Source organism: Rhinichthys klamathensis, unplaced genomic scaffold (genome assembly GCF_029890125.1).
Source record: "Rhinichthys klamathensis goyatoka isolate OS25496 unplaced genomic scaffold, OSU_Roscu_1.1 h1tg000169l_1, whole genome shotgun sequence".
Lineage (NCBI taxonomy): Eukaryota > Metazoa > Chordata > Actinopteri > Cypriniformes > Leuciscidae > Rhinichthys > Rhinichthys klamathensis.
In genome coordinates this window covers 3,793,994-3,807,784 of record NW_026606700.1, presented here as the reverse complement: position 1 = coordinate 3,807,784, position 13,791 = coordinate 3,793,994, and the positions used below count along the sequence as shown (strand labels likewise).

The 13,791-nt window shown below is 36.7% G+C and overlaps 2 protein-coding genes across 4 annotated transcripts in view; both read right to left on the bottom strand.

Annotated features, from left to right (window-relative positions):
* Nucleotides 1–3,994: 3,994 nt before the first annotated feature.
* Nucleotides 3,995–10,117, bottom strand: slc66a1 (solute carrier family 66 member 1). Of its 2 annotated transcripts, XM_056259767.1 has the most exons (9): nucleotides 10,099–10,117; nucleotides 9,026–9,084; nucleotides 8,634–8,805; nucleotides 7,848–7,977; nucleotides 7,575–7,662; nucleotides 7,117–7,277; nucleotides 6,927–7,019; nucleotides 5,329–5,514; nucleotides 3,995–4,187 (listed from the first exon to the last, which is right to left on the bottom strand). In XM_056259767.1, the coding sequence occupies exons 3-9, from the start codon at nucleotides 8,801–8,803 to the stop codon at nucleotides 4,101–4,103; spliced, it is 915 nt and encodes a 304-aa protein (XP_056115742.1). In that variant the 5' UTR covers nucleotides 8,804–8,805; nucleotides 9,026–9,084; nucleotides 10,099–10,117; the 3' UTR covers nucleotides 3,995–4,100. The 2 variants fall into 2 exon arrangements, with proteins under 2 accessions (XP_056115742.1, XP_056115741.1); XM_056259766.1 differs by lacking the exon at nucleotides 10,099–10,117 and having other exon boundaries at nucleotides 9,026–9,222.
* Nucleotides 10,118–11,194: 1,077 nt separating this feature from the next.
* The window catches only part of trim33 (tripartite motif containing 33), a 29,024-nt gene continuing 26,427 nt past the window's right edge, over nucleotides 11,195–13,791 (bottom strand). The window contains exons 18-20 of one of the 2 annotated variants that reach the window (XM_056259764.1): nucleotides 13,452–13,604; nucleotides 12,002–12,052; nucleotides 11,195–11,811 (exon numbers count right to left, since the gene is read on the bottom strand). In XM_056259764.1, coding sequence (XP_056115739.1) covers nucleotides 11,590–11,811; nucleotides 12,002–12,052; nucleotides 13,452–13,604 — 426 coding nt within the window. In that variant the 3' untranslated portion in view covers nucleotides 11,195–11,589. The remainder of the gene's footprint in view (nucleotides 11,812–12,001; nucleotides 12,053–13,451; nucleotides 13,605–13,791) is intronic. The other variant, XM_056259765.1, reaches the window with a different exon arrangement.

Sequence of the window (13,791 nt, the reverse complement as noted above, 5' to 3'; positions counted from 1 at the left end):
GTGTTTTTGTGTTAATCTCCTTATATGTTTTCCCCTGCCTCAAATTGAGCCATTCGATTTTGTGACGTCACACGCTCGGAAGCCCCTCCCACGATTGTTGATTGACAGCATCGTTTCAACACAGACCCGCCCTCGCTCGTGAGGGAGCTGTCAATCATAGTCCGCGCGGACCAGCGCGGTCATTGTTGATATGCTGGAGCACTGTCTATGAGCAGAATGGCGTCTAAGCGATTGTGGTGTTCTGTTCTTGGGTGTAATAACGAACACAGCAGTCATTTTAATGTTCCTAAATCCGAACCGCTGAAGACACAGTGGCTGAGTTTTGTTTTCGAAGGGAGTATTCCCCACGAGCAACGTCAATGCTTTCATGTTTGCGCGAATCATTTCTGACCAGACTGCTTTATAAACGAGGATCAGTATAAAGCTGGTTTTGCTAAGAAGCTGCTCATGAAAAAAGGATCGGTACCAGCTATTCCTGTTCCTGCTGAACCTCTAGAACAACTGAAGTGAGTGTAACGTTTTATTAAACTTTATATTTATATTTATATTAATCTTTGCAAATAGCTAGCTGCACGCTTCACAATGAATGCGTCTAAGGTTTACACTCAGGGTACATTACGGCATGTTTTCTATGAATGATGTTCTCAATATAATTCATAATCCCACGTGTATACTGAACAACGCGTTATGGTAACGGTGTACTCACAGAACAGAGAGGGAGTGAGCAAAGCTCATTATCATTTAAAGTCATATGCTCTGAAACGGCGTGCTGAAAACAGAGCTGTTTTTGACCAGGTAAAATAAGTGTTTTCTTACAATACTAATGAGAATTTTTAATTAAAGTATATTACAAACTTTTAATTTAGACCCTAAAGAATTATACTAGCTTGTACAAAAATGGCATTATATGACCCCTTTAACTTCTAGCACAGTTTTATCTTTGGTAGAATATAATTTCAGTCAAATTTATGCAATATGGCAAACCTTTAACCTGCAGGGGAAAAAATAAACCAGCGGCAAGTGTAAAAGTTTTTAAAAAACTTTTTTGCTGCCGTGTAATTTTCTATACAGTATAGTATAGTGAGGAGACATGCGTCAGGAGATATAACACAAAATTGTTCAATATGGAGATCAGTGTTGTTATTGTTAACTAAAACTATTAATAATAATTTTCATTAAATTTAAATAATGCTGAAAAAAAATATTAGATGGAAAAAAATGTGCTTTAGCAACTAACTGAAATAAAATAAGTTTGTTCAAGTACTAAAATGACTCAAACTGAATAAAAAATAAAAAATGACTAAAACTAAAATTACAATGAAATCTGAAAATGTAGAAATAGAAGCAAATTCAAAGTACTAATAATTAGGCCTACTATAGTCAGAGTTTCCGCTAGAAAAAAATGGTGCCGGTCAAAGTGACCGGCAGAGGTTTCGTTTAACGGACATTTTGATGATATGCCGGTCAAATATCGCCTCTTAATTAGTCAAGTTGAGGAAAGGAGGCAGGCCATATAACTTAAAAAATGACATAATAAGGCCTTATAGAATGCAACATGTTATTATTAGCCTAACTTTCAAATAGACGGAAAAAAACATGAAAGTCCGATTGGCGTCAATCAACACCAATTGTTTTTTTACTATGGTTTCACACACATTCACTTTTTGAAACATTGAGGCACGGATGTACCTAATACAAATAAATAAAACATATCCAGTTAACTAGCAGATCATTCATTTAGTTCGCTATTAAATAAGAGATCTAGCGCTAAAATCAGTTGTTTTTTAAATCAAGCTGAGCGCTCGTGTCCGCTGCTATCAGTTGCATGGACGACGCGCTGCGCAAGTTGCGCAATCTTCACTCGGACGCGCGTTTCAATCTATCGCCGTTGCGGAGGCTCTACACAGGCGAAGCACTGCTACTTGGGCGCAGAGATATCACGCAACACTTGAAATAAAGCTTGCCACAAAGAACCGGCGAAAGTAATGATTATGCATGAAACATTTAAATTGTTGATAAATTGATAAAGTTGACGATGCAGACTCGCCATCTTCGCAGTAGTGAACGCGCCTAGAGAGAGAAATGCACACTTCATATGAATAAATTCTTATTTATTAATCCAGGCAAATTTGTTGATGAAACATTGATTAAAATGAAGATACAATTTATACAAAACGAAATAAACTTTAAAGAAAGGCTTTCTACAAAACAAAACTAAATAAGTGGTCAAAATCATGTCTGACCAATTCCAAATGTTTTCCGATATATAGGCCTATTGGTCATCTTATGATCCTATCTTATGATCCTATCTTACTCATCTCATGCGGTTCCCTTTTCATATAGCCTAATCAACATAGATGAAATAAAAAAATAATAACATTATATTATTTATAAATATGAAACGTAAATTTAAGTTTTTTAACTTATAATAAGCGTCACACCGCTCCGCTTTGCTCACATGCTCTGGTGTGTAGTCTAATGCATGTGTGCGTGCATGTGGTGGAGGGGTGCGATTTTCGAATAATAATCAACCCAGCGATCTTTGAATATTATTTTTGCTTGAAAATTTCGTTTTGTATAAATTGTATATTAATTTTAATCAATGTTTCATCAACAAATTTGCCTGGATTAATAAATAAGAAGCAATAGTGGACAATATAGGCTAATCCGGACACGGAGGCGTCGGCGCGTGCACACTTCTCTCTAGGCGCGTTCACTACTGCGAAGATGGCGAGTCTGCATCGTCAACTTTATCAATTTATCAACTTTATCAATAATATCAATGGGCCTGGCCATATTTGAAACGTCTCACTCAATCGTTCGTTGTTTAGGTCTATATTACAGCCGTTCTAGGCGTGCGCTTTATTTGAAATGCAGCATGCGATGTTGTTTAATAACTTTCAAACGGTAGAGCCTGTTCCTTTATAACATAGCCAAAGGTCGGTGTATTTTTGCTTTATACATTTTAGGCTTATTCTCAAATTCATATTGTGTTAGGGGGGCGGGATTATTAGGCCTACGCCATTTTTATCGGACAATTTGACCGGAGAGATTTAATTTTGTCGGACATTTCATTTTTTTCCCGGCCAATGTCCGGCAATTACCGGACAACGGAAACCCTGCTATAGTAGAATATGAATAATACTGTTTCTGATCAGATCCTTTATTTACAACAAACAGCGTTAAAACACCTGTACTGAGCACGTATACATCACACGTTTTAATAACTTTAAATCTACCCTACAATAGATAATAATTTATTCGGAAATAACCATTACCATTGAGATTCATCAAGATTCTCCAGGGGATGAACTTGACCTTCGGCCTCCAAGTGGAAATGCTTCTTCTACAGTGGGTACCAGTGATGCGGCAATCACATTCAGCTCTGCCTGCATTTCATTATTGCTTTATTATACTGTGCAAACTCTATATTCTATCCCCTAATCCTAAACCTATCCACCACAAAATCTTTATGCTTTTTCAAAAACATTTAGTATGATTTAAGCTATTTTCAACATAGGGACCAAAAAACATCCCCACAAGGATTTTGGATATTGCCATTTTTGTGGGGACATTTTGTCCCCATAATATAAGGCTTACCTGAACACCACACACACACACCAAATAAAGAAACAGTTCAAGCTAGTTTGGCCTCAGAAAAACATAAATCTTTAGTGAATGTTGTGCTGTGATACAGAACAACAACAAAAAAAATAGACAAAGTCAAATAATACTTAAAAATAAGAACTTCAATAAAAGAAGTTACCAAGTGACTGAAAGGTGGGTGCAGTGCAAAATCAAATCAAAGGCAACAATATAAAGATTAAAAACATCTTTACAATAGCAAAACATTTCTATAATAGATTACATGAAAACAGCCTATCATTACAGTACAGATTGACGGCAGCTCATTTCCACAGTTCTTACTCAGTCGACTGCTAGAGCTGCCAAATGCAACGCTTATTCTACTGTACAAAAGAAAATGTACATGCATTGGTAAAAAAAAAAAAAAAAAACGTCTGTCAGCTGTGGCTGTGGAAATGTGATGCTCAAAAAACATCTCCAGCATTTCATCCAATCACAGCAGGAATGGGAATAGTTCAGTTTTGGAGGAGTGCAGCAGTCTCTTCATCTCCATCTGCAGAAACCCGAGGAGATTTTCTGTACATCACGAACTGCACGGATATCTGAAAAAAAGCGTTAAGGCAAAAGCTGAACATTTTTCAAACTATATTGAATTCATTTAAAGGGGTCATCGGATGCCCATTTTCCACAAGGTGGTATGATTCTTTAGGGTCTTCGTGTAAAGTTTGTAACATACTTTGGTTAAAATTCCTCAATGGTTGTGTAAAACAACACCCTTTTTACCTCCTCAAAAACAGCTCTGTTCACAGCGACCCGTTTCAGTGCATGTCTCTTTAAATGATAATGAGCAACTGCTCAGCCCAGCCCTCTCTTCCGTGGGGCGTGTGGACACAAGACACGTAAAGTGCTGCAATGGCAACCTGTCTTGCTGGACAGTATACAAATGGCTGAGGGTGGAAATATGCTAATACGACTGACAATCCGTCGGTGTTCGTGGGCGGAGCATGAGCAATATGACATCATATTGCTCAGAAAATCCAAAAGGCTTGATTATTGAGAGTGTTTAGGCTTTTTGAGGATAAAAAAAAAAAGGAGTGAATAGATTTTTTTCATTGAATGGTGGTTGTGTCCACACACTGCAAAGACACATTTATATGCAAACACCATCTAAAAGTGAATTTTGCATCCGATGAGCCCTTTAAACAACAAGGCTCAGTGCTCGGGGGATTCTGACAAATGTGCTTCACATAAAAGGAAGTCACGTGACTTCAGAAATGTAGTTGGACGCTTTGGCAACAATCACAGTTTTGTCAATATACGTGACCTCAAGTGATCCAGAATGTCGTCAAACACACGATGACTCAGACATTTATGCAATGCTGTCTATAATATCAGTCACGTGACCTTTGACTGCATGTTCTCAAAACAAATTTTTGTCAATTAATCAATTTATGCATTTTACCCAACACAGTTAAACCTGATGCATTGCATAAAACATTAATCCATCATTCAATTATTAAAATAAAACATTTATATATTAAAATAAGCTATTCAAATATATAAAAAGATACTAAAATAAATCCTGCTTTAAGAGCATTATGATTTTTTTGTATGGAATTTTTCGCGTAACATTTCATGAGCCCGTTTAGTCTTCCATATTCCATTTCACATCTTTTTGTGGCTGTAGGTCCATGAGGACTGTTATCAATGATCCTCTCCCAGCTCAGTGGCTTAAAAGGATACGAGAAGGTCCAGTGAGAGCGTTCCCAGGCTGCCGATGAGCCAGGGGAGGTGGTGCACGAGGTAGCTGGTCTCTCCCTGCCCTGGATCTGGGTTCTTCAGTATCACACTGATGCCATATGTTGTGTTTCCCAGAATTACCAGAGCAAACAGGAAATAAGATACGCCCTCTGTTGACTTCCTTAGATACTGCAAGACAGAAATATATATTTACATTACACTAAGGCTACAGTTCAGACTGCAGGTAAATGTAGCCTAAATCTGATGTGACTCAGATCTGTTTTTCTCATGACAGTGTGAACAGCACAAACCACATGGAATCTGATTTCAATTTCGATTTGGGCCACTTCCATATGTGGTTCTAAATCCAATACAGCTCAGATGTTTTGCAATGCGACCTCAATCTGAACTGTTATATCGGAATTCAAGAGACTTTTACACCACTCTAGAGCAACATACGTCACAATTCTGTCCACAGGAGCCACAAAAGTTATCAAGACCGTTGTGAAAGGTGTCAGTAGAAAGAATTACAGTGACAAATCCAGCAAAACGTGGGCTTGTATCTTAAATGTTTAAATATTCTGCTCTTTTTTCACATTCTTCTCTTTATTTTGTATATTGGCTGTGCATAAATTCGCTGACTTCTGTGGCAGATCACACTATAAGCGTGTAATCATTTACTTTATGTTCTTCGTGTTTACTTCCGTACTGTATGTCAGCGTGCTGTTTGAAGTCTTTTTTATCGTTCTTTTGCGCATGCTGGTCAGTTCAGGACCATGATCTGTTCACACTGGAATCTGATATTGGCCACATTTAAAACCACAATGTGAACAGCTATACAAAAAAAGAAAATCTGATCAGAGCAATAAATCGGATTTGAGCACTAAGGCTCGCAGTGTGAATGTAGCCTAAGAAGCAACATATGTATTTAATTTAAAGATCTGAATGCATATGTAGTATGAAAATGTGTGAAAAATAATTGTAGCTGTATTAAAAGCATACATCAAATTACACTTTTGATGCCAGTGTTTTTTTAAGTTGCCAGCCAGCAAGAGCATTGTTGTATCATATTCACAAAACTTTCATGGTCCGCAGAATTTTCTGTTGTATGAATATGTAAATAATAAGTTATTCTATATTTAATTTTAACCATGGCTTATCTTGCCAAGAAAAATAGAAGGAGCAAGTGGTGGTTTGTTGTCGTCTCACTAATTGCGTCATCAAGTTCTGCGCTCCTATTGGTTTTAGATTTGACGGTTGTCGTAGAAGTCGCACTACAGGACTCGGCCTCAAATTAATTTTAATTTTTAATCACAATGGTCATTAATTGGCTGTTGGTAAACGTCAAATTAGCGATAAAAGTCTTCCGATTTTGGCCTAGGATCAGAGGAATCTTAGGATTCGCAAAATTTGTCTCAGCCAAAATCATACAGTGTGCACCCTGATTTAATAGTCCTAAAAAAAAAGAGACTATATATTTAGCTAAAACAGAAGAAAACTGTAAATCAATTAAAATGTCTTTCTTTTAATTATGAGTTAAAATATGACCTGGACATGTTCTTGATAGATTATGTGAGAATCAACATCAATGTAAAACTTACATTAGTGTACATCTGTGGCAATCTGGAGCATAAATAGAGTACTGAAGATAAAGAGCCGATGATAAAGCCTATAATCTCCTTTGTTGAGAAGGGCTGAAAAACATGAAAACATTAAGTCTCAAACCAATGCTGAAACCCCATAAATGAATTAAGCGCATCTCAACTCAATGATAAAAGCAACTCTAGGTACCTTTACCGAACCGCTGTCCTCCTCCACGGCCAGCAGTGCCCGACCCTTGAACCCTGCGGGAATCTGATCCTCTAGGGCAGAGCGAGGGAGGCTAAGGAGGGAAGATGTCATTCCCAGAAGACACAGCATACTGACTGCATTTAGCAATGCACTGTTACTGTCTACAGCGGAGAAAGACAGTTCCACGAATCAGTGTTTCAGGCATCAGCACAATCTTATAACAGACTGTGAAGGCCGAGGGTCAGGGAGGAATATACAGTAGAGACGTTCTCGAGCAGTGTTATTGTTAACTAAAGCTGTTAAAAGTCAGTTCTGGGAATTGAAATCAAATCAAGTATAAATATTACATTAAAAATGAATGAAAGCATGTCCTTGAAAGCAACCAATTACATATAGCCTACTCACAACACATTCAACCAACATTACAAGTCTCAAGTAAGGCATGATTTTCAACTCACCCCTAGATGCTTTATTCTTTATTTTATAATACATGTACATGAACAGCATTAGCATGTCTGCCAGGACGTAGTACACTGCAGTGTATTTCTAAAGGAGAAACAAGGGGTTGAGGAATATAAAATAATAATATAACCAGGCTTTACTTTAAACTACAGCTAAATCAAGATCAATCATTAATCAATTAGGGTGATTTTCTTGAACCTATATATTAATTAATTTAGCTGAGATTTTATCCAAAGCAACAAATGAAAAATGTGACAATTGTTCCTCACCTGTAGTGGAAGTTGATCGGCTAAGAACGATCCAATAAGATTACACGAGTCGCCTGCCAGCCACAATAACAGAAACCAAATAGACAGAGCGCTGTCCATATTTCCTGTCTTGCAGGAATTGTAGTATTGCCTACAGTAACAGACAGTATGATCTCAATATATATTATCATGTGCAAAATATCACTTTACACTACCGTTCAAAAGTTTGGGGTCTGTAAGAATTTAATGTTTGTTTTTGAAATTAGTCTCTTATGCTCACCAAGACTACATTTATTTGGTACAGAAATGTTGTGAAATATTATTACACAGTTTAAAAACTGTTTTCTGTTTGAATTCAAATGTAATTTATTCCTGTTATGATAAAGCTGAATTTTCACCATCATTACTCCAGTCTTCAGTGTCACATGATCCTTAAAAAAAATCTATCTAATGTCCTGATTTGCTGCTCAAGAAAGATTTCTTATTATTATGAATGTTGTAAACAGTTTTGCTGCTTAATATTTTTGTGGAAACCATGATCTTTTTTTTTTAGGATTCTTTGATGAATAGAAAGTTCAAAAGAACAGCATTTATACTAAATAGAAATTGTCACTTTTGATTAATTCAATAAATCCTTGCTGAATAAAAGTATCAATGTCATTAAAATCTTACTGACACCAACCTTTTAAATAGCAGTGTATGAGTGTTCAAAATTATTGATGTGCCTGAATGAACATTTTATTTCTAATATGGCAAAACTGCTCATACACAGAGCAATCCTCCTCTTATAAGAGTTGGCGTACTTACGGTAGTGAGGACACCATGAAGCAAACTATTGACAGCAGTCCCAGAACTACACTGGCAACGTCCCTGGCATCCTGGGCACATTCCCCAAGTCCATACCAAATCCACTCGATCCCATGTGGGCAGAGAGAGCTGAAGTTTCCATCACCACCGAGCACAAGCCCGTCCGACATCACTTGAAAAACAGCAGTAATGAAACATAACAGAAATAAAAATCCACCTAATTTGCATGTTCTTCTTTTTTAATAAAAATGCCGCCTGGCCTGTTTTGAATCATTCTTATGAAAACGGATTTGTTGATACTGCAAACGTAACAGTGAGTGTAGTGCTGTTAAAACACTTATAGCTGAAGCAGAAGACATTACAAATAAATACAAATACATTTAGCGCATTACCTGTGGTGTAGATCTTCAGCTGCTGAGGTAGAAGTATGTGGACCTTATGCCGCAGTCACCTAGAGAAGAAAACAACAAAACAACGAGGACATCTCTTAGCGCTGTGATTGGATGGTTGAAGCGCGACGTCATGCAGTAAAGCAGCTCCAAAAATGTAGGTTGGACAAAAGACTCGTTTTTGCGAATATTTTCTTTTGAACAGTTTGGTTAAAAGAACGATTCAGCTTTATTTTGCGTCGTGACCAGTGATCTATGTGGTCGGTGAGGTAAATGAGTCACATGTTTCATGAAACACAAACGTTCCGTAGGTGTTAGGCCTTCACACGCGGAAGTGTGATATCACACTTCCGCGTTCGACTGTGATAAAGGCCTATTATGTTCGGAATTGCATTATACAATAATAATTGTTCTAAAAATTAGCAACATCTTGCTTGAAATGTTTTTTTGCGTTTTATAATATATATATAAGTGGTTTATATATGCTTTGATAAAAATGTCATGTAAATATTGGTATCATTTCTACTGCTGATGTATAAAGCCAAGGTAACCGAAGAACCGCTCGAATGATTCAGATTCGTGAATGAATCATTCAGATTGGTTTTGTGAACCGGTTCATTTGACTAATCCGTTCAAAATGTTCAGCAGTTAAAACCTTCAGTGTGCAAGTCTTAACTTGTCATTTTCGCAATCACCGATAAAAGAAAGAAACTAAAGTCTCACTTATGATTTGATGCTAAAAAAAACTCTTATCTAATAAACAATATATATTACTGATGGTTAACATTTCTAACAAATATGTACAGCCAGGTAATTTTCCCACTGAATTTGCTTTGGTCGGGGAGTGTCAAGAAAGAGGCACTACATGGTGATCAACATGTCTCACATTTTCACAAAACGGTGTGAAATTAATTGTTTTTTGTAGCAGTACACTGTTGATTAACTGTGTTGCGACCAGAGCTTCGAGCCACGTGTAAATGAACATTTCTAACTAAAATAAGGTACGTGTCTTTAAAGTAAAAGTATAGGTGTTCTAAAAAAATCATTTTTTAAACTGTTTAAAACATTTTCTTTACCTTGTCAAAGTAACACTAGATCCGTCACCTCCAGACACAGACTCCGCTCATATCAGCTGATCATCACGCCTGACTTCACAATAGCCCATTCAGCAAAACGTGACGCAAAAAAAACGATTTCTTAAGAGTATAAAACCCACAGTAATGGAGTCATGTCTGTTTACACGAGTGTATAGGTCGCCGAATGTATAAAATGAAGAGGTGAACATTTCTAGTTGTCACCATTTTTGCTCCATCGAGTATTTATCATGGTAGGTTCGTTTTTTAAGCCATCATCTGCATAGAAATAACTTAAGTCTTGACTACATTAAGCTGTACATTATTATTGCCCAGGAAACAAGATATAATACACTGACTGAACACAGGTTTTTGCATTTGTGGAAACATGTCTACATGAATTAAGTTTCCATAAATGAAAACTGCTATTTATCAATTATGTACTGATTAAATCAATTGTGATTCAGAGCAAGTGATTAAAAATTGAAAAAGTGACAATGCATAAATATCAAATCATTCTGAAATGTGACAAAGTAAATTTAGTATTTACAGCTTGCCCCAATCTGACACCTAAAAAAAAATACTTTTGGCATGAAACCTTTTAGTTAAAATCTACCTTCATTATATAGTTGAATTGTCTGAATGTATGTCAATGTGATTTTATTGAAATCACTTGGTGAAAATATGATAGTAATTCTAGTTTGAATACATCTCACAAAATGTATTCTAATTTAAAAGGGTTTTATTAACTGCGTTAATTTATTCTAATAAAAAAACTCATTTAAAAGTTTAGAATTCTTCCCTCAACATTTAAGACTGTAACCCTTATAAATGTACGGTGTGTTGTAACACTGGCATTACTGTAGTTTATGTATTATTGGAATAAAAAGCAATGCTTGTTGAAAGTACTTTTGTACTTGGTTTTGCCAGGTGCCACAGACACCCATTTACTATGTTTTATAGCTTTTGAAGGGTCTATGATTAAACTTTAAAACAATACAGAGGTCACCATTTTATTGAAAATAAAGATCAAATGTTCTCCGATTGAGGGGATTTAAACTGTAGGAATAAGAAAATACACATGCAAAGGAAGCAGGTGGACCATATATGATAAACTTTATCATACAATGGGAGGGAGAGATGAGTGTATCATTTATAAAGTATCATTCACAATAGATTTACAAATATAATAATAATAATGTCATAGTTTAAGAAAAAAAAAAAGAATGTTATATACTAAATCAGACCAAAACAAGACTATTTAAATCTGTACAAGTGTCTTCATCGACACTCAACGATTCATTCTTCGTCCTCCGAAGACGATGCAAGTTTGAAAGTTCTCACGCAGTATGTACAATGGATCGTCGGGGTGGGGGAAAACATGAAATAAATGAAGCGCATCAGTTCCAGCATTATCCCACCCTTCAGAGAGCAGAATAAGACTGTGCTTGAGAGGAAGACAGTTTATTTCTTGCAGACGTTTCCTCAGTTTCTTCACTTGATGTGCATCAGCTTCTCAGCATCCACTTTTAAACGTTTGCGTTTTGGTTGTACCACATCATCGTCGGAGTCCTCCGAATCCTCTTTATCAGCCTCGGGTCGTGTCTCCGGCTTCTCCGCGACTACAGGGAACGTCTGGTCGGGAAAAATCTCCAGCAGTTTTTCCTCGAAGCGCTGACTCACAGCTTTGCCCGCCTCTGCCACTTCCGAGTCGGCCTAGGAGAGGGAGGAGAAGGGAAAGAGTGTGGAAATGTGAGGAAAGGGGAGGAGAAAGTGGGTGGAATGAACGGGTGAGGAAGAGGAGGAGGAGGAGAAGAGAATCACAGAAAGGGTTAAAACTCCAGTTTCGGCTGCTTTGGGTGCCAGCACTGCTGAACCCTTCGGTGTGGTGTACAAAACATCTTACCTGAACATTACTCTGTTTCTCCTCATCATAAACCTGGATTATTCGAGACATCTAAAAAGGGCAACGACAGCACACAAAAAAAAAAATACAAAAGAAAGGGGGGAAGAAAGATTTTATACCATACACACAGTGAGGTCACAACCTCATCTGTATTTAAAAATGTCCAAGGAGCACAACTTTTTGGTTTGGTCATAATAAATGCCTTTCGGTTATAAGGCATAAGCAAACAGCCTCTATATATAACCACATGAAAAAAAACTAGAAGGGGGTTTGTCTTAAAATACTCTTTAAAAAAAAAAAAAAAAAAAAACATTTAAAAAAGTGGCAGTTATGCTGAGAGACGTAAACTAAATGCAACATAAATTGGAGGGAAAATTTACAGAAATTTTAAAAAAAGTTAATAATAACGTGCTTCTTTGACATGAATGCCACAGTCATCAAGTCTTGTGAAGACAGTAAAATGTCTCCCTCATTTTGCAGTTTATTTTTAGACAGAAATAAACATTTCAGTAACCTCACTGAATTATCACAATGACAGTGTGAAAGTGCTACAGTTTTTAACATGGGTGTCTTGGAGGATTTGACTATAGATAAAAGTTATTTTTCCCCACAACAAACACCCTATTTATGCACTTCAAGCATTCTGTGGCCACTGTGATGAACCCAAACACTCAAACAGATCAAATCCATCCACTGAAATCACCTAAAGTGGACATGAAGGAATGTACACATCCTTTGGTGAAACAGAAGCCAAACAATCCCTATCAAATGTTTGTGTGTAATAATCACATCTTTCATTTTATCAATGTATTGCCACTAAATTAAAAATTAACAGTGTGACTGAGTTTTGCTTTCAATAACACAAACCTCATCAAGCGGCAACATTCAAAACTCAAAACATCAACTAAGTGCTAAAAATTACATATTAAACTACTTTCTAAGGGATATAAAACTAAATCAAAAAGTTGTATACATAATGTGATTTTAAAAGCGTCAGTGCCATTTAGTTTTATTTTACAGTCACTATCCACTCTGAATGTCAGAAGGCAAGAACGACTGCAAACTGACATTAGCATCATGCATTTGATTGTCATTTTCATTCTTATTGTTCAAAAAAAGTGCTGAACAATAAACAAATGTCTCAAACAAAATGTAATAAACATCCCTTTAACGGAGTGAAAAAGTGTGTTAGCCCTTTGACACACTAGTGCAACATCCAAAAAGAAAAAGAAAAAAACAGCGCCGCTGATTAATGCTCAGCTCGACTGAAACCATTCCTTTAATTGTTAGTACTGGACTGGTGAGCATATGAGGAAGTAAAAGCATGCAACCCATCACGTTCATGCTGTGTTGCTTTAGTGTGTTTCATACTCTCCAAATACTCGTTTCTCGTTACATGCAGCATCCCATCACACCCCCCACACAGGTTAAGGACATTCCCCGTACTCACCTCATTAAATTTGGCACAATTGCTAAAGACCAGGCGCACGTCGGACACAAACTCTGAAGTGCTCTTGTAATGCAGAGGATGTTTTCGCTGTAGTTTCCGCTTTACCAGGGTCAAATCCATTGGATTCTTTATTATTTTATAGTAATTGGGTACCTGGAGAGAAATCAAGGCTTCAGCATTAAAACAATAATGTTGCAGACATGCGGCTCTCTTCCAACACCAAATAATCTACCCATCGACTCGACATTTTTAGGTATGATATGTGCATCCCAATGAAAAAGCACTATTATTAAAGCTAAAATTAAAATTAAAATATAAAAATAAAAGATCTTTCAAAATA